This window comes from Sceloporus undulatus, chromosome 2 (genome assembly GCF_019175285.1).
Source record: "Sceloporus undulatus isolate JIND9_A2432 ecotype Alabama chromosome 2, SceUnd_v1.1, whole genome shotgun sequence".
Classification (NCBI taxonomy): Eukaryota; Metazoa; Chordata; class Lepidosauria; order Squamata; family Phrynosomatidae; genus Sceloporus; species Sceloporus undulatus.
Window position 1 is genome coordinate 132,877,731 of NC_056523.1, and position 19,562 is coordinate 132,897,292.

A 19,562-nucleotide genomic window follows, 5' to 3' on the forward strand; every position below is an offset into this window, starting at 1 on the left:
TACCATAACATTGTAATGCCTGAAAACATTAACTTCATGGGCTGCTTTCCAGCACACAGTGGAACTAACACTTCTTCCATGGGGCAAAACAAGCAGACAATCAAAACATTGCTGCTGCAGTGTGGTGAATTTTTTGAACACCCACATGTTGGGGAGCTACTGAACACTGACTATTGTGTGCCTGTCCTACTGGTTCTACTAAATAAAAAATTGAGGAATGTATTCCAATCATTTCCCTTTTACCACCAAATGACATCTAGAAATGATAGTAGAGTAGGGGAAACACGTGGCCCTCCCTTTGTTGTTGGACTCTGGCTCCCATCAGCACCAGTGAGCATAGCCATTGACCAGGGTGATGGGAACATATTGAACATCACTCTTTCACCATCTCTGAATTAAAGTATAAAACAAAAAGGGAAGGAAAAACGTTATTTCAAATTATGTAAATCAACACTTTTGAAATTGTAAAGCAAAGATTAGCAGGCAAGGATTTAAGAATTAGACTGAGCATACCAGCAACATCTGGCAAGGTGTGGGTTATTTTGGTTACACACAGTAACTCAATATGTATCACACTGCATTTCCAAGTACTAAACCAAAAATAATACACTAAATAATAAACTATAGGATGTTTACATATATAACATGCACATGGGACACTGTGCATTTGATGTAATTACATAATCATGTATAGTCAGAATATGACTAAAAATCCAAATATTCTTTTCCAATAGTGCCTTTATCCATCTAATACACATTCAGAGACAGGGAGAGAGAAATGTTCAATAAATGAGATGTTACCACATACATAATTTCTGAAATGCTGGCCTTTTATAGATATTCTAAACAGCAGGACAAAAGGCTAGTCTACAAGCTCAACTCACTGTTAAAGCTCAGTTATATGCACAGTTCTACAGTCTGTATATATTAAGGCTTCTCCAGACACAGAAAAATTCTTATATGACACGTTGGTGTGTGAAATAGAATGCAACCAATACAATGAATGTCATACCTGACAACTGCAAACACATGTCTTCTGCTGCACATACAGTATATTTGCTAGGAAGTGACAATCACAGTTTCTCTGCATATAATTATTAGAGGAAAGGCCATGTTAGGCTATTGCTGCAAAAACAATGAAAATTCTTGTGGCACCTTAAAGAATAACAAGTTTTAATAGGCATAAGGTTTCATGGCCTGCAGCCCATTTGTATCTGAAGTTGTGGGCTGAAGACCGTGACAGTTTATGCCAAACAAAACTGGCATATGACAAACATACGATGCTATATTATACTGAGCCAGACTACCAGTCTATATAACTGAGTACTATCTACTACTTTAACTGGCAGCAGCTCTCCAAGACAGATGTCTTTCACTACACTGCTACTTGAAATCCCTTGAACAGGAGATGCTAGGGATTAAATCCATGAGCCTGCGCATGCAAAACAGAGCAGCCTTTTCAGAGTTGCTGCTTCCAAAAATGCAATGCCAATGAGCAAAAACCTTGTCCATTGTCCAGCAGGAATAAATTACATTAAGCAGGGTGAAGAAAAGATAGATTAGGCTTAACACAATGGCCTAAATCCAACTGCTAGTTCCTACTAGAGTAGACTCCTTGAATCTATGTAATTTACATAAACAATGCTTTACCACGCAGAAATTCACTGGGTTTTATTCTCATTAGAATTAGCAATTGCATCAATGCCATCACTTAAAGGCATTCCACAGCACTACTTTCAGTAGTGCAAAACTAAATTCATATTCATTACATTGTATATGCCACAAATTTTTAACTCTAGATTAATAAATAAATGTACAAGGAACCCAATGTGGAGTCCAGGTTGTGAATATTTAAGGCATATACTCATCTTCATACTTTTAAATGCCTTCCTAACATACAGCTGTATTTTTCCTGAGTTTTGCTAGATGTAAAAGAATAGATATAAATCCTTTCGGTAGTGAGTCTAAGCTAAGTGGTGGTATTTCCACATTAGCTTCTCAGAAATACTTGAGTCAATATGCATGCCTATTAAGGAGGCACAACGGCATTGAGAAAAGGACTTTTCAGCTGTTATCTCTCATCTCAGATTCATGCACACTGCCTCCTTAAAAATGTTATGGTCCTCTCCTTCCCTTCAATCTCCTCTGACAAAGGTGGGAAGTGTGTAGCCAGGAAGGTGTTGCCGACTACATCACTCCTAGACAGCAAAATGGTGAGAGATGGAAGAATTGCAATTCAGCAACATCCACAAGACTACATATTCCTCATTCCTGCAGAGAAGCAAATGAAGAGAAGCATTCAAAGACCACTCCTCATTTCCTGCATTTCTCATTAAATCTGGATTGACCATGAACCTCCAGTTTCAGAAAGGAATACCTTCAGTTTGATGAAATTGAGGCTGTCGTACTTTGGCCACATCATGAGAAGGCATGAATCATTGGGAAAGTCAGTGATGCTAGGAAAGGTAGAAGCCTGCAGAAAAAGAGGAAGACTGCAAGCCAGATGGACAATCAGGGAAGTCAAGGACCCGGGCCTGCAGGACCTGAGCAGCAAAGCCTAATTCAAAGATAAAGTATGTAGAGAGATCATGTAGCACCTCTGAGACTAACTGAAAGAAAGAATTTGTCAGCATGAGCTTTCGTAGACCAAAGTCTACTTCCTCGGTCCATAGACTTTAGTCTACAAAAGCTTGTGCTGCCAACTTCTTCCTTTCAGTCTCAAAGGTGCTACAAGATCCCTCTGCATAATGAGCAGCGAGGTTGAGGGGGTCTTGGAAATGTCTCATCCACAGGGTCGCCATGAGTTGAGGCCTAATCTAGGACAGTTAACAACAAGTCAACCTATAAATTCCACCCCTTTTCTCTCCTCCCTGCAGAATGACCCTTAGTGACTCCTACATTTTACCTCTACATCTTGTCACTGGTGTTGTGTACCTTCAAGTCATTCCTGACTTATGGCGACCCTATCACAGGGTTTTCTTGGCAAGCTTCTTCAGAGGGGGTTTGCCACTGCCATCCAATGAGGCTGAGAGGATTTCACGGTCTCCAGAGTCGTAGTCCAATGCTGAAACCAATATACCATGCTGGTAGTCCCCCCCATCTCCTCCCCCCAAACACGCACCCCATGGAAAAAGGCATAGTGAGGTAAATACAGAAATAATCCAGTTTGATACTATTTTAACTGCCATGGTTTCATCCTATGGAATCCTGGTAATGGTCATTTGTTGTGAAACCAGGGCACTCTTATCAGAGGAGGATAAAATATCTAAACAAACTACAAATCCCATAGCACTGAGGCCGTTAAAGAGGTTTCAAATTGTACTATTCCTACAGTGCAGATGCTTAACACAGAAAGGAGCATTAAAGTTGGGTATCATCACTTGGGTGCCCACAAGTAACCTCTCCCAGCAATTACAAAGGGCAGGAGAGAGAAGGCTCAACATCTTACCAAACTACAACTACAACAGCATGGAGCCAGGGCAGTTAGGAGTGGATTATTTCTGCAGCCCTGCAGAGCTACCTCTTCACTTAATACAACTCCCACAAAAAAACACACACACACAAACACATGAGCAAAACCCTCTTCTGTTTCCACCTTTCACACTCCAAATGCATCTTAAACCCGGCTTCTCCCTAACAAGCCTTTCCAGTCCACATCTTCCCTTGCACCTTAACACAACCCTTAAGCTTCCTACACACACAAGTACCAGGAAACCACAGGCAAACACAAACCCACACACACTTCCCAGGCCCTAAGGCCAACCTGTCATGGTGTTTCCTTGGCCAGATTTGTTCAGAGTAGGGTTGCCTTTGCCTTCCTCTGAGACTGAGAATCACCCAGGTTGTATTCACACTGGAGAGATATTCTGGTTTAAGTGGCATGGCTTGTTGCTGTGGAATTCTGGGAAATGTCGTTTGCTGTGGTCCAGAGAATTCCACAGCACTGAGCCATGCCACTTAAACAGGATTATTTCTCTGGTGTGGATGCAGCCCCAGTGTAGTTTCCATGGCTGAGCTGGGATTTGAACCCTGGCCTCCAGAGCCACAGGTCCAAAACACACTGCAGAAATAACCCAGTTTGAGACCACTTTAACTGCCCTGGGTCAGTACTGGGGAATCCTGGGAATTGTAGTTTGTTGTGGCACCAGAGCGCTCTTTCTCTGTGTGAAGGGCTCAATGTCTCACAGACAGACACTACAGTCCCTAGAATCCCCCAGCACTGATCCAGGGCAGTCAGAGCGGTCTCAAACGGGGTTATTATTTCTCTCTCTAGTCTGGGAGGTCCAAAACACAGAAATAACCCAGTTCGAGACTTCTTTAACTCAATGCTAGGGGATTCTGGGAAGGGTGGTTTTGTGAGACTGGATTTAGCCTCCTCCTCCTCCTCCTCCTCTGTCTCTGGAGCCACAACAAACTACAGCTCCCAGGATCCCCCAGCACTGAGCCAGGGCAGTCAACGCGGTCTCGGAGTGGGTTATTGTTATTATTTCTGCAGTGTGTCCCCAGACCCTTCCCAGGCCTAAAGACACACACAGAACGCCCCGTGGCCCGTGTCTGGGGCCTGGCCCTCTCTCCCTCCCTCCCTCAGGCCTCCTCCTGGAGCCCTGGCCAGAAAGAAGGCCAGAGGAGGAGAGGGAGGGGAGGGTGGCCTAGGAAGCCTGGGCGTGTGGTGCTGAGCGAGCCCCGGCGCCCGCTCCCTTACCCTGCATGCTGCTGACGGTGGTGTGCGCTGCCTGGGAGCCGCCACCTCCGCCGCCGGGTCCGGAGCCAGAGCCCGGGCCGGGAGCCGCCATTGTGCAGCACCAGCAGCAGGAGGAGGAGGAGCGCGCCAGACAGGGAGGGAGAGAGGGAGGGAAAGAAAGAAGGACCAGGGAGGCTGCAATGCAGCACAGCCGCCACAGACCGGCCCCTCGCTCTCCTCCTTCGCGGGACTCCGGGCCGAGGGGAACGAACCACAGCCTGGGCCTCCGCCTCTTCCTCCTCCTCCTCCTCCTCGGCCCCGCTCCTTCCTTCCCTTCCTCCCGCCCTCACGGCATCAGGGACACACACACACACCACTCCTCCAGGCCTACGAATGGAGGGTCCCTCAGCCACAAAGACTGGACAGGGAGGCAGGACTACTCATATGAGGAGGAGGGTGTTGTGATGGTGTGCCATCCTCCAGCCATTTCAGACTTTGTGGCCAAGCCACCCTGTCTTGGCAAATTTTGTTTTTGCCACTGCTGTCCCTCTGGGGCTGAGAGAGTGTGACTCGCCTAAGGTCACACACTGAGTGTACATGGCCAAGTGTGTTTCTTCAGACAGGGTTGACTGTTGACATCCCTCTGGGGCTGAGAGAGTGTGTCTCGTCTAAGGTCACCCTAGTGGGTGTGCATGGCTGGGATTCGAACCCCGGTCTCCCTCACAGTCCTAGCCCAATGCTCAAAACATGGTTATCATCATCATTTATTCATTTATATCCCACTCTTTTCCCAGAGCTGGGACCCAGAGCGGCTCACAACATTAGAAGAGCAATACAGTTAAAAACCTGGAAACGTGACACATTAAAACAGAATTAAACTGTTACAGTATTAAAATAGATTGCCTATTAAAATAATAAAAATACAGTTTAAAAGTTTTTAAAAATTTAAAACACTACTACACAACTCTTGGTTCTCTGAGGGCACCGGCCAAAGTTTCCATCTCTGGACCAGGCGTCCTCCTAACTGCCCACAGGACCTGGACAAGACACCACAAAATGGAGGATGTTGTTGCAGAAAAATGGGAGGATGTGACCAAAAGAAAAGCTTTTTTAAAACACACACACAGAGAGACAACACGGATAGAAATGTAAATTCATGTCTCTTGGTCATCATGCTCAAAATGGAGAAAACTTTGGGATGCCTCCTGGACAGAAAGTTGGAATGGAGGGCATGCCTGGTCACCCTGGTAGTGAAAGAGAGGAAGGCCACATGCTAGTAGATGGAGGGACTCCATTAAGGAGGTCATGGGTATGGCTTTGCTGGATCCATCTGAGCCAGTGTAATACTCAAACCACTACACCACTCTGGCTCCTTGTTGCCTTCTTCCCCTATCCTCATTTTGAAATGCTTCCATGTGAGGAGAAGGCAGTCTATAATTTTTATTCTATTTTATTTTATTTGGTTAATGAGCCATGTGAGATAGATTGGGAACTATACTTTTTAAATTTTGTATTGTTTTTAAGTTCCTGCACAGATACATTCCTTTGTGTATTTAAGTAAGCCCCATTGAATTCCCTCAAAGTGTGGAGAAGTCTCCTCCTTTGGAGGTCTTTAAACAGAGGCTGGATGGCCATCTGTCAGGGGTGCTTTGATTGTGATTTCCTGCATGGCAGAACAAGGGGGTTGGACTGGATGGCCCTTGGGGTCTTTTCCAACTCTGTGATTCTATGGATTCCACGGATTCTATAAATTGTATTATTTTTAAATTTACTGTTAGCCTCTTTGAGTTGGGAGAAAGGTGGGATATAAGAAAATAAAATTGATGATGATGAGGAATAGGAAGAAATTAGGAGGATATGTAATTGCTGGATAGAAAGTGGTAACTGGGATTAAACACCCAAAAGGTCAGAAAACATACTCCATATTTCTGACCAGTTTAGGTACACCATAACATCACAAGATACATGTGTGGCCTAAAATATACAGCCACTATCTGCAGCAATGACACATTGCAGGAGGAGATTGATAGTGATGTTAGGTTTTGTTTTGAGGAAGCTTGTCTTCCAGACCACCTCATGCCTTAGTGCTGAAATTAATAGGAGAAAGGTTTGATAGAGTCAATTGATGGAGGTGGACTGATCCAAGAAAGGAAACCAGGGCTGTTGGTTACTGGGGCTCCTGAGAGTCTCTCATTCATAGGAGTACCCCACATCAAAGGCTACTTCTGGAAGGTCAGTAACAAGGGAGCAAGAGAACTTTCCCACGACAGGAGTCCCAAAGCTTCAGCCCTCCCCTATTGTTAGGTTGCTGCCAATTGCACCTTCATAACATATGTGCACTCATATGTGCTATCTTCAGTAATCAAAAGGATCTTGTAGTCTATGAAAGCTCATGCTACTAGCTTCTTTTTTTTCCAGTAAGTTTTAAAGGTGTTAGAAGATCCCTCTGCATATTGATTTTCCAGACTCAAGGCTGGTACAGATTGCTCTGAAGGGGCGACTTCCCAGCGGCTTGAGAGTATGTCTTTTAGACAACACATGCCCCCAAGCTGGTAGGAAGCCACCATGAAGCCGACCAACTGACTGCACATGCACTAGCTTTGTGGTGCTCCAGTGGTGTGATGTTCATACGCCACATGCTGCAGGAAAGCCATGGCAGAAAGGACGCCCTTTTGAAGGCTCAAAAAGGAGTGGCATTTTGCCACCTCTTTTTGAGCTGACAAAAAATTGGATTGGGCCCGTGGCATGCGATTCCTGGGGCCTCGATCCAGCTTTCTCCGTGGGGGGGGGACTAGAAGCCACCCCTTCAGGACCATCTGTTTTGGCCCTAACACAGCTATGTCTTTGAATGTGCTTTCTTTGTATGTGGTTTCTCTAGCAGCTTAGAAAAATAAAAAGCAAAGGAAAGAGTAATATTCCTAGCTCACAAGTCTTGCCCACTTGTGGTGCTAATTGTCACTTACTAGATAACCACTTCTGCTTCCAAAAATACTGTACATTCTACTTTCTTAAGCTGTCCACCATCACCAGTTTAAAGTCACCTTAGAAAAATGATGATTAAAAACAAAGTAAATAGCTCTTTTTGGATTATCTGGGATCAAGACACCCTATCCTTAAATTATCCCTTGGGAAGCAGTAGTTAAGACATTTGTACTCTGACCGGTATTTACTCTTCCTGCCAGAACTTTAGTGGATTGAGCTCATGTTTTAAAGCTGTTTTAGCTGCTGTGTTTCCTTTTGATTTGATTGTGGTGTTTACAACTAATTGATTATGTTGTGTTTACAATTGATTATTATGTAGTCTCTTTTACCTTGTATGCTGCCTTGAGCTTTGTGTCTACATTGGAACAGCAAGGTACTGTATAAGAAATCCCTTTAAATAATTAAGTATGCATCCATTTGTTTAAAGCTTCCAAGAAGTCTTCCCATGTAGCCTGTTGCTATTATTAAAAATACTTATTTTTCTTGTACAGTACGTATATCCATTCTGTAACTTGAATCTCTTACTCCCCCCCCCCCCAGTGTGTATATATGCCTTCAGGTCTCTTGTCAACTTATGGTGACCCCATGAATTTCACAGGGTTTTCTTAGGCAAGAAATGTTCAGAAGTGGTTTTGCCAGTTCCTTCATCTGAAATACAGCCTATAGCACCTGGTATTTGCTGGTGGTCTCCCAGCCAGGGTGGTGTTCTGTCCCACTCTTCTTGGGAAGATTTTGAGAGGTAAATGATCTTTGCATAGGCCAAGGTGACAGAAATATGATGTTTCTTAAAAGCTCTGTTGGCTGTAGTATCTCCTAAAAATTACTTTCTGCCTTGATATTGCTGAATATGTGTAGCCCTATAACACCAGCCATTTTTTCAGCTTCTTTCTTTATAATTCCAGTGTGGAATTCAGTTTTTTAATTTCAGTTGCACACTGAGTTAGGTTTTACTTTAAGCTGTTCAATGGAACCCACAACCATCTTGGAGAATCAGACCCATTTTGGAAAGGTAAAAGAAATTACAGTATTAAGTTGGAAAATTCTGTCCCTCATATAATGGTTGAACTAGCTCCATCATATTGTCTACCATGATTCACACCAACTCATCAATTTTTGTCTCTGCTTACCTGAAATCTTCCCGCTGGAGACAGAACTTCTCTTGGCACTTTTTTGGTTGTTGTTGCTATCAAGCATGTACTCTGTTATTCTGTGTGTGTTGTTGCTTTAAGTCACTTGTCAACTTACAGTGACCTCATGAATTTCATAGGGTTTTTAAAGGCAGGGAATACTCAAGTGGTTTTGCTAGTTCCTTTCTCTGAAAGTCTTACTACAACAACTGGTATTCATTGGTGGTCTCCCATCCAAGTACTAAGCAGGGCTAGCCCTGCTTAGCCTCCAAGATCAGATAGGATCTGGTGAGCTATAGTTGATAAAGATGATATATACAATCTTACATCACTTATATAGTCAAAAATGTTTATTGCCTAGCTTTTCAACCAGCTTTGGTGGGCTTCTTCACCTTTTTAGAACATTGGTGTAATAGGGATTTAGTTTTATTGTCTATACAGTATATAGAAAAGAAGAGCAGCATGAGGTAGTGGTTTGAATGCTGGACTAGCATATGGGAGACGAGGGTTTGAATGTCTGCTTGGCCATAGAAACCTGCTGGGTAACCTTAGAGCTAGAGAAGATCATAAAGAGTAAAGACATACAACTGAGCACTAAAGTGAGGATCGTCCAGGCCGTAGTATTCCCATGACTATGTATGGATGTTAGAACTGGACTGTGAAAAAAGCGGATAAAAAGAAAGTCAACTCATTTGAGATGTGGTGCTGGAAAAGAGTGCTGGTTTGTCAAAAAGATAAACAAATGGATCCTTGAACAGATCAAGCCAGAAATACCTCTAGATATTTGACTACATTAAGATTGTTGTACTTTGGCCAAATCATGAGAAGGCATGGGTTATTAAAAAGGCAATAATGGTAGAAATGGTGGAGGGATGTATTAAAAAGAAGACTGCAAGCTAGATGGATGGACTCTATAAAAGAGGTAATGAGTATGAATCAGTGTTGGCCTGAAGGCACATACAAACATCACTAACCAAAAGTGTAGTGGTTTGAGCATTGTACTAGGACTCTGGAGACCAGTGTTCGATTCCCAGTTTAGCCATGGAAACCCACTGCGTGACCTTGGACGAGTCACACACTCTCAGTCCCAGAAAGCTCTACAATAGGTTCACCTGGGGGGTTGCCATAAGTCTCTGAGTTGGCCATGGAAACCCACTGGATGACTTTGGGCGAGTCATATTCTCAGCCCCAGAAAAACCATATGATAGTTTCACTTTAGGGTCGCCAAGTGTCAGAAACAAAGGCCCACAACAACAACAAACAAAGGCCCGAGGGTGTAGTGGTTTGAGCATTTCACTATGGAGATTACTGCACTACACTCTTATAAGCACTGCTATTCTACTTTTACTGCTGTGGCTGCCTCCTGTTGCATTCTGGGGCTTGTAGTTCAGTGAAGCCTATGAGCTCTCTGGCTGAGGATTCTAAATGCCTCTTCTTAAACTGCAAATCCCAAAATGCAACTGGAGAAGGCAACCAGAGCAGTTAAAGTGGAATAGCAGCACTTTAAAATGTTTCATATGTGTTGTCAGCCGCCTTGGGTCCCACTTTGGGAGATAGGTGGGATAAAAATTAAGTACAAAACAGCAGAACTATAAGAGTGTAGTGCTCTAATCGCCTTAGGCCAGTGGTCTTCAAACTGTCCTCTTTGAGGGCTTTTGAACTCTTTTCTGGCTGAAGGCTATGGAATTCTGGGAGTTGGAATTGTTGTGGGGCCCAGAGCGGGAGCTCCGTTCCGCTCTGGGCCCCACAACAAACTTCAACTCCTAGAATTCCATAGCCTTCAGCCAGAAAAGAGTTAAAGCAGTTCCAAACTGGGTTATTTCCCCAGTGTGGACACAGCCTAGGAGGGCTTTCTCGCAGGGGAAAGGAAGGGGCTGAGGGTGCCTTTGTCTGTGGGCAGCCAGGGGGCTGGGCCTGAGGCCTCTCTGTGGGGCGGGAAATGGGGCGGGATAGAAGGGGAGAAGGAAGAAGGAGGAGAAGCCCATGGAGCCTGGGAGTCCTCCTCAGCCTCTCCTCTCAGGCTCTGGCCTTCTCTGGAGGCTCTGCAACCTGGCCATGGCCGCCTTTTTCGGGCTAGCCGGGGCTGTCCAGGTGGGCAGTGGAGGAAAAGCGAGGCTGCATCCGCACTGAGGCTATAATCCGCTTTGGCACTGCTTTAACTGCTGTGGGATTCTGGGAACGATAGTTTGTTGTGGCACCAAAGCAAAGTGGTTGTGGTTGGTGTATGCTGTCAAGTCGCTCTCGATTTAGGGAGACCCTATCATGGGTGTTTCTGGGTTTGGTTTGGTATTTGGGCAAGTTTCTTCAGCCATCCTCTGAGGCTGAGAGAGTGTGACTGGCCCAAAGTCATCCCAGAGGGTTCCCAGGATTCGAACCCTGGTCTCCCTCAGAGCCCTAGTCCAATACTCAAACCACTACACCGGGTTGGAGAGTGGGAAAGGGGGCCTGGCCAGTGGCCACAGGGCTGAGGGGTTTGGCTCATAATTGCCTTCTTCCCCACGTTGTTGTTGTTGTTGTTGTTAATGGCTTTATGGTCAGTTTCTGATTTGTGGCTCCCCTTTTTCTCTTCCACAGCCCTGCGTTCAGGTCCAAAACACACTACAGAAATAATCCAGTTTGAGAATGCTGTAACTGCCTTGTCTCAGTGCTAGGGAATTCTGGGAATTGTAATTTATCGTGGCACCAGAGCTCTCTGACAGAGAAGGCTCAATGTCTCACATAACTACAGTTCCCAGAATTCCCTAGCACTGAGCCAGGGCAGTTAAAGTGGTCTCAAACTGGATTATTTCTGCAGTGTGTTTTGGACCTTAGGGACATGGCTTCCAGGCTGAGGGTGCATCGACCCTGTGCAAACAATACCGCTGGACATCACTTTTAAGTGCTTCAGCTTCCTCCTATGGAAACCTGGGATGTATACTTTGACCAGCCTTCTTTGCCAAAGCTCTGGGGCCTCACAAAACTACAAATCACAGGATTCCATAGGAGGGCACCATGGCAGTTCATGTGGTCTCCAGCAGCATTGTTTCTACAGTGTAGATGACACAGTGTTAGGATAAAGAAGGCGCCTTGGTTGTGTGTGAGGAGGATGTGTAAATAAATGGGAGCCACTCTAGAATGTATGAGCGGAAAGTAGAAAGTAATACAGTACTTTATTGAGTAAGTAAAGTATTGTGTTCAAATTACCTGTTTACACATGATGACCTCCTGATGTCATACAGGGTGACCAGATGTCCTCTTTTTCCAGGACATGTCTTACATTTCAGCCCTCTGTCCAGGAGGAATTTCAAAATGTCCTCCATTTTCAGTGTGACCAAGAAGCATGAACGTATACATTTATATTAATGGTTGTGGCTTTTGTTTTGTAATGTCCTATATTTGGCGCTGACTTGATCTTCTTTACAGTTTATGACAGCTGGTCATCCTGATTTCAGCCCTTCTCAGCAAGAAATACTCAGATGTGGTTTGCTGTTTCCTTCTTCTGAAATACAGCCTACAACACCCATTATTCCTTGGGATTCCCCCTTTCAGATACAGTGGGCCCTTGGTATCTGTTGGGGTTTGGTCCCAGGACTCTCTCACCATGGATACCAAAATCTGTAGATAGTAGAATAGTAAAATGGTGTCTCTTACATACAGTGGCAAAATCAAAGATTGCTTTGTGGATTTTCCCCCCTTTTAGAATATTTTCAAACTGTGGATGGTTGAATCTGTTAATACAGAATCTGTGGCTACAGAGGGACGGATGACCGTACTAACCTACCAGACCTTGCCCTACTTAGTTTCCAGATCAGATGGGAGATGGTGCCTTTAGGATATTTAACCAGCTACTGTCTATATTTTGCAAAAACAACAAAAAACAAATGTTTGTAGTTGTTTTGAGGTAAAATGAAGTACTGGGGTATGAATACTCATGCCTTACTGATTCTAAGGAGTTTATCACACAGATGCCCACAGAGGCAAATCCCGTGCAGAAATGGGATTTTAACATCTGCTAAACACTCGCGAATGCAGGCTGTTTTTCAAACACTTTGGCGGAAAGAGAAATAACGCAGAAATGACCCAAATGGAAAGCTGACAAAAATCACTCTTTTCTACTTTCAAAATTTCCCGAAAGTAAAAAGGAGTGGATTTTGTTGGCTTTCCATTCGGGTCATTTTTATGTTATTTCTCTTTCACTCAAACGTTGTTTGAAAAACAACCCGCATTTGCAGTTTTTTTTCTACTTTCTGTTCGGGTTAACCCTGAACGTTATGTGAAAAACAACCTGCAAAAGCAGGTTGTTTTCACTTTAAATCTAGTTTCTGTATGGGATTCGCCAGTGTGATAAACTCCCATAGATCTATTTGAAGGATCTTTGTTACAAAAACTTCAATGAGGGCTGTAGCCATGTTTGTTGCAGCAATTTAAAGGCTAACAAGTTGCCTATGGCTCGTTCCGCACGGGCATATAGTACACATGGAGCGCGTACTAGGGTTAGGAAGGGGTGTGGCTTCTTCATGCCCCTAACCCTAGTACGCGCTCCGTGCATACAAAATGGCGGTGCCCTATACAGATGGGGCCCGCCATGTTGACGTTGCGGTTGCGGAAATTACATGGCGAGTGCACCATTGGCGCCTCGCCGTGTCATTTCCGCAACGCAAGAAGAAGCGCCATTTTGGCGCTTCTTAGCAGTGGTGGGAAGCCTTGCGGTTTGGCTGCTGGGGCTTCTTGCCGCCGCTAATGATGGCGCAGGCAGACCGCCGCTTTCTGGCGATCTGTAACGCACCTTTGACATGCTTTTTGTGTGTGGGGAACTGCAGCCTGCATCTAATTATATGGGATGCAGTCCATGAAAGTTTATGCCAGATAAAATTAGGAAATTTTAGGAAATGTTTATAGTGCCTCCAGACTCTGAAGATTTTTTTGTGTTATGTATAATATATCAGCTTGTGTAAATATTTTTGCCTTCTTTGTTTCAGGTCAATGACCCTGACCCAGGACTCTGGATAGTAAGTATAAATTTAATGGCTGGACCAAGTGTTGGAGATTTTGACAGTGATTGAGGTGTAATGGGGCAGTCTCATTCCATCTCAAGCCCTTTCATCTGCTGGAAGGTGTTTGAGCCAGGCTTCTTGCATTTGACTTTGGGCTTTTGCTAATTACCCCTATGTTTTGACAGGTAGTGGTATTAATTTTATAATTTCCTAGAGAGAGAATTCTGTAGGTAAGGCAGCCTGCTATGTTCAGTTGGTGATAAGTGAATCTGGAAGAAACCACAAACTGCTAAGTACAATCCATCCCCCAGATGAGATTAAACAAATACCTCCTAAGGCAGAGGAACCATTCAGTAGCTATAATCATCACACATGCAAGTATCTCATCAGGCTGGTGATGAGACATTTATTTCCCAGCAGACTATTCATACTTTGTAACTGTGTGATTCAGGGCCTTGTATGTGCGAATGAATATTCCTGAACCTTCCAGGGTCTTACTGCTGTTTTTGTAAGACAGACACCATGGTATGGTTATTTTGGTACTTCACATCAGCTCTCTATGGTTACTCCCTCTTTATTATTTTGGCAATCTGAATGGAGAATTTTTATTTTCCTTACTGGTACCTCCATTTTTTACAAAGTAGATTTATTGTGTCTCATTCTCAGGTTGCCTACTCTGTACCTGCAGTTCTCACACTGATAGTTGGCCTTAATCCGCCAATTGCAGGTATAGTATCGATATCCCCAATTCCTTCTCTCTTTCGGTCCCTCATTGAGTTTGGCCATGCATCTTTTCTTCTGTTTTTATACAAATGCTGTTAACATTGAGAAATAAACTTTTGCGCTTTGTCTTAATAGTTCACATCTATTGAGAAGATAAACCACATTTTTACTACTGATTAATGCTGTGTTGCACTGAAAACCAAAATGACAAAAGTTACTGCTTAGTTTTCTTATGTTCATATTCTGATGGGAACTCATACTTGTAAAGAGTATCCTTAGTTAATTCTAATTTGTTTTGTGCCTAGTTCTTCCTGTTTTCTTTAAAAATACAGTACTTATACTTGTGCTGTTCTTTGGGAACAGGGATGGAAACTCTGCGGTGCTTGTTGTTTTGCATGTTCCAGAGCCTCAGCTACCATAGACAGTGCCAAGGGATTATGTGATTCCCACTCATTCCAGATGACTGCAATTTCTCTATTTCTATATTTCACATCAACGTTTTTGAAAAGTAATAGCTTGCTGTCATTTTATCTCTCCTTTGCATTAACATTTAGTCACACTGTTCACCTTTATGTCTTTTTAAAGAAATATAGGCTCTGTGTGCTTGCTAGCTTTCTTTCTGCAGCATAATTTTCTACATACTGTATGTTAACAATATACATTCCATCATTTTAGACATTTTAAGTACCTACATAAAGAATATATTTTCTAATTTTGTTGCCAGTGGTATTTCTTACTTATTATTTATTCTTTTATCATTGTTAGAAGACATCGTCCAAGAAAAATGAGCAAACTAGGCAAATCTTCACAAATTCAGCCTAGAAAACGAGGAAATAAAAATAGTAAAAGAGTTCTTGTACTTGGGATCAAATATTGAAGACTGTAGTTAAGAAATCAGAAGACTAAGAATGGGAAGGGCAGCTGTGAAAGAATTAGAGGGTTGCAACGAGTTGAGGGCAGTTAACAACAAAAATGCAAATCTTACTGTAATTTGTATCAGTGACTCCTCACTTTCTCTAGATAACATTGTGTGGAGGAGTCTGTCAGATCTACATACAGCAGCTTGTATTGTGGGTGCTGCCATCTTGGGGTGGTCCTTGTTTGCTAATGCTCAGAAGAACATTTTGCATGAGGAAGAAGGCAGGTAAGTACAGTATTGAAATCTTTTTTCCCACCACATCTTTCCCCACCCTTTCATGATTAGAGGTCTTTAGTTCATAGCACCTGTGTTCTTGGGACATCTTAAGGGTAGGTCTGAAGAGCCAGAAACTGAAAAACAGACAGATAATCCACAAGCATAAGTCTTATGACATAAAACTTTGGAACTTCCGATATAATATCTTAGAGATGTGATTGTGTATCAAGACATGTCATGGAAAGAAATCTCTGTGGACATCGCCTATATTTGCCTACAATCTGACTTCACTGAGGCTACATGCAGAGCATTGTTGGTGGCACTGTGGATCCCTTATTGCTAATGGCACCTATGTCTTTTGTTCACAACCACTATTATCTCTGGTTAGACTGTGTCTGTTTCCATGGAGTGTCATGTGGTATCTTGGAAAGTCTACAACAAGATCTCAGAATGTAATCAATGCTGCTTCAATATGTGTGTATGTTTTGGAATGACAGTATTTAAAACCTATTGGATAGTGGCCATGGCAAGAAAAATACTTCCATCTCATAAAAGCTCCTTGCCTTTTCTAATTAATTTGTGACACTGGGGCAAGGAAGGAAGCATCAGCTTATGAAAATGTATCAAATAATCATTGTCCCCCTCTCCTACTGCAAGATTTTCCCCTTTCCCACATCTCTATGATGTTGGTTATGGATCTAATGATGCAGGTCAGGCTATGAGAATGTGTTTGATTCATTCCAGATAAATTATCATCCGGTACTCTTGATCACAAATTTATTTCTCCTTGCTCTTTGCTGAGCTTCCTTGGCTGTGGTTTTTTTTATGGACACACACTTATATAATTCATAGTTTTATTTGTTTAAAAACAGGGAGTTATTTGGTCTGGTGATCATTACAGCCTGGATGAGCCTTTGTCGTAGCTCAGCCAAGTGAGTCCTTTAACTGGTTTATTTCAGCTTAGTAGTTATGATATATGGAAACATATGTTTACCTTGAAAAGATGTATTGCAGCTGTCTTTCTCAAAGTGACTGGTTTTGTGATACCTTGCTATACAGATCAAAGGCCCGGGATTGCTTTTTAAAAGAAGGAAAAGCAGGTTACATTTGTCCTAATTATTGTCCTGCAATACGCTCTATAACATGTGCAGGAGACAAATAATTCTGAACAAAACATACAATCAGTGATATGGAAGTACGGAATTAAGAGTTTCTAATGGCTTCCCATTTTGTATGACAACGTACAGCATTTTTGTTGTATGTGCCTTCAAGTTGACTCTGACTTACAGAGACTGGATACTAGGTGTTTTTTGTTTGTTTTTTCCTTTTTGGCAAGGTTTCTTCTGCAATTTGCCCTATGGCTTACCAGCAATTTAAACCTGGTCATCCAGGCTTAGTCTAATAGCTTAACTACTGCACCATGCTGGTTCTCAATGTCTGGCATTATCATACATGTATTACAATGATAATGTATGACATTACAATACAAAATAAACCATAATAAACATAACTGATTTTTGTGTCAATGCACTGTCACCACTGGATACAACTGGTTTGGGGGCAAAAATAATTTTTTAAAATTGTACAGCAAAATGTTTTGGAGAAATTAACATATACTAAATATTCTGTGTACTTATCTGAAAATTACTTATTTGTCTTCAGTTGGCTATTCTTATTTGTAGTAAATCTTTATCCAGCCCAGTGGCTGAATGTCCTGCTGCACTTTAGCTAATGTTTTTCAGGACGTTTTACAATTTCTGTATTCCAAAAACATTAAAAACAGTTTTGATAGAGTGATAACATGTTTCTGGAGTTTCAGTTTTGCATAAATGACTGTTTTCTGTACACTATTTTCTCTCTTGATTTTGGTTTTGAATTATATCTCCGCAAAGTGAAGAACTGCAGTTTAAACAAATTCACATTCAGAAATCACTCATCTTAATGAGACTTGATTTGCAGTAAAACCTTTGCTTTCTGTTTCCTTTCAGAAGCACTCTGGGTGGGATTCGCTCGGCCGCTGCAATTTCTCTCTCCCTTTTCCCATTTGTAATGTGGCTGTACATCTACATGAATGCAGAGATGCGAGCATCCTGGCCATCTCACTGTAAAACAGTTATTTAATTTCTGGAAGAAAACTACTCATTACCCATTTCTCTAGAACTGCTTCTTCAGTGATCTCAAATCAACAGGAATCACCACTGTGGCTAAGTTCAGTTAATTCTATCAGAGTCCTGAAATTTTGGGAGAAACAAACCAAAATTTTCTAGATTCCTGCCTAGATTTTCCTGGAAATACTATGTTAAAATCAAGTGAAATGGGTTTGTGTAAGGGACTGGACTGAGTGAAAACTGGAGTGCTGTACAAGTAGTGGGAGCCTAGAGCTGGCTTGAATCGCCTGTTGAAGACAGTGCTAAACAGGGACAACAGCCTTAAAGGGACAGTGACATCTATCATAGCCATTTCATTAACAGAATGTATATAAAGCTACTAGTAATTTGAAAAGATGTCTCTGAGCAGTCTCTTGGTGTGAGTTCTATTCAACCCAGGATCTACACACCCCATCTGCATTTGTCAACACAACACATTGTGGTGTGCTGGTGATTAAACAACAGCTCTTAAAATTTTACAGAACATCTAATTGGATGCACTCTCCATTTGCTTGGTCATAAATGAGTGTCTGAACTGCTGCACCCCAGAGAGGTTTTGATAGAGTGCTTGTTCCACTTATCTCTTGTGAGGTATGATATGAGTGTGGATGGTGATGGAATTTTTCAGGATAAATACCATACTGAGACATGATACCAAGATCATTATGGCTCCCATTTCTCAGTCAAGAAAAGTTTTATATCCTTTTATTGGATATACGGATAATCTGAGTTCTAATTTTAATGGAATAGGCCTTGTAAGACAAGAGTGTTACATTTAACAGCATTTACTTTCTCTCTAACAGAGGAAAAGTAAACGCTAATAATCCAGAGATCCACTAGCCAGAAGCAACTGCAAAATAATGTAAAGTTAGAAGACAGAAATGAACAAAATTAAGGACTACAGAGTTTCTGAGCATGTACTCAGGTGAAAAATTGCTTTTTAAAAATAAGAACTGATACTACAGACACCCATGGTTCCTTCTACTATCTCCAGTCTCTTTTATTTCAGCCCCCTACCATTCATGCTGCTCAGCACTGGGGAATCAGAAACCCATGCCAGAAATCATGATCTTGTACCCCTGCAAGATCAACTAGCAGACCCCCAGATTACATTCTGACAATCTGTGATGTTTACAGGCTTTCTTCTTTCTCTACTAAGTTGTTAGAATTTTCTAATTCTAATTTTCATGTTTTGGTATAGTTGAAATCCTATTTGGGAATTACATTAGGACAAATATAACTTCTTGTTGGAGTTCCAGGAATTTTATTGTCCAACCAAAACTACAGTGTAAAATGAAGAGGGTGGGAAGCTTGGCGATGGGGAGAGAACTTAATTTAATTAAGTACAGTACAGTGGTACCCCGGGATACAAATTGATCGCGTTACGAAATTTCCGGGATACGAAAAACTTAGATTGGAAAAAACTGTTCCGGGTTACGATATTTTTTTCGGGTTACGAAAAAAATATCGGCGCGAAATTCAAATGCGAAGCGCGGCTAGCGGCTTTCCAGCCGCTACCCGCGCTTCGGAAAAGCCTTTTCGGGTTGCGAAATGTATCGGGTTACAAACGCCGCGGCGGAACGAATTAATTTCGTAACCCAAGGTAGCACTGTACTGCCTGAAGTAGCCACCCAGTTTCCTGGCTACAGGATACTAGTGCAGTGCAAGCAGGACTAGTAAAAATGTGGCATGAATCACATTTTAGGCTTAATCTTAAAATAGGATTATCACAATAGGATAGATACACAATTATTAATATTCATACAATTAGAATGGCTTCTATCAGTTTGCGTT

General features: G+C 42.4%; 2 protein-coding genes across 14 annotated transcripts in view; one reads left to right on the plus strand and one right to left on the minus strand.

The window, feature by feature from the left end:
- Positions 1-4,933, minus strand: part of MAP2K4 (mitogen-activated protein kinase kinase 4) — a 67,266-nt gene extending 62,333 nt beyond the window's left edge. For 4 of the 12 annotated variants that reach the window (XM_042449544.1, XM_042449533.1, XM_042449540.1 and 1 more), the window contains exon 1: positions 4,703-4,933. In XM_042449544.1, the coding sequence (XP_042305478.1) occupies positions 4,703-4,793 (91 nt within the window). In that variant the 5' untranslated portion in view covers positions 4,794-4,933. Of the gene's footprint in view, positions 1-1,012; positions 2,330-2,377; positions 2,558-2,934; positions 3,919-4,702 lie in introns of those variants that run through there. The other 8 variants (XM_042449542.1, XM_042449535.1, XM_042449543.1 and 5 more) reach the window with 5 other exon arrangements.
- A 5,793-nt stretch (positions 4,934-10,726) lies between these two features.
- Positions 10,727-18,123, plus strand: TMEM220 (transmembrane protein 220). 2 transcript variants are annotated; one of them, XM_042449557.1, is made up of 6 exons: positions 10,727-10,881; positions 13,749-13,778; positions 14,430-14,490; positions 15,507-15,630; positions 16,494-16,553; positions 17,610-18,123. In XM_042449557.1, the coding sequence occupies exons 1-6, from the start codon at positions 10,774-10,776 to the stop codon at positions 17,740-17,742; spliced, it is 516 nt and encodes a 171-aa protein (XP_042305491.1). In that variant the 5' UTR covers positions 10,727-10,773; the 3' UTR covers positions 17,743-18,123. The 2 variants fall into 2 exon arrangements, with proteins under 2 accessions (XP_042305491.1, XP_042305492.1); XM_042449558.1 differs by lacking the exon at positions 16,494-16,553.
- Positions 18,124-19,562: the final 1,439 nt, after the last annotated feature.

Bases quoted from the DNA above. Each gene is read 5' to 3' on its own strand.
- TMEM220 (XM_042449557.1), top strand. From the start codon at position 10,774: ATGGAGCCTGGGAGTCCTCCTCAGCCTCTCCTCTCAGGCTCTGGCCTT. The intron at 14,491-15,506 runs GTATAGTATCGA...CACTTTCTCTAG, and splicing joins CCTTAATCCGCCAATTGCAG to ATAACATTGTGTGGAGGAGT. The intron at 15,631-16,493 runs GTAAGTACAGTA...GTTTAAAAACAG, and splicing joins TTGCATGAGGAAGAAGGCAG to GGAGTTATTTGGTCTGGTGA.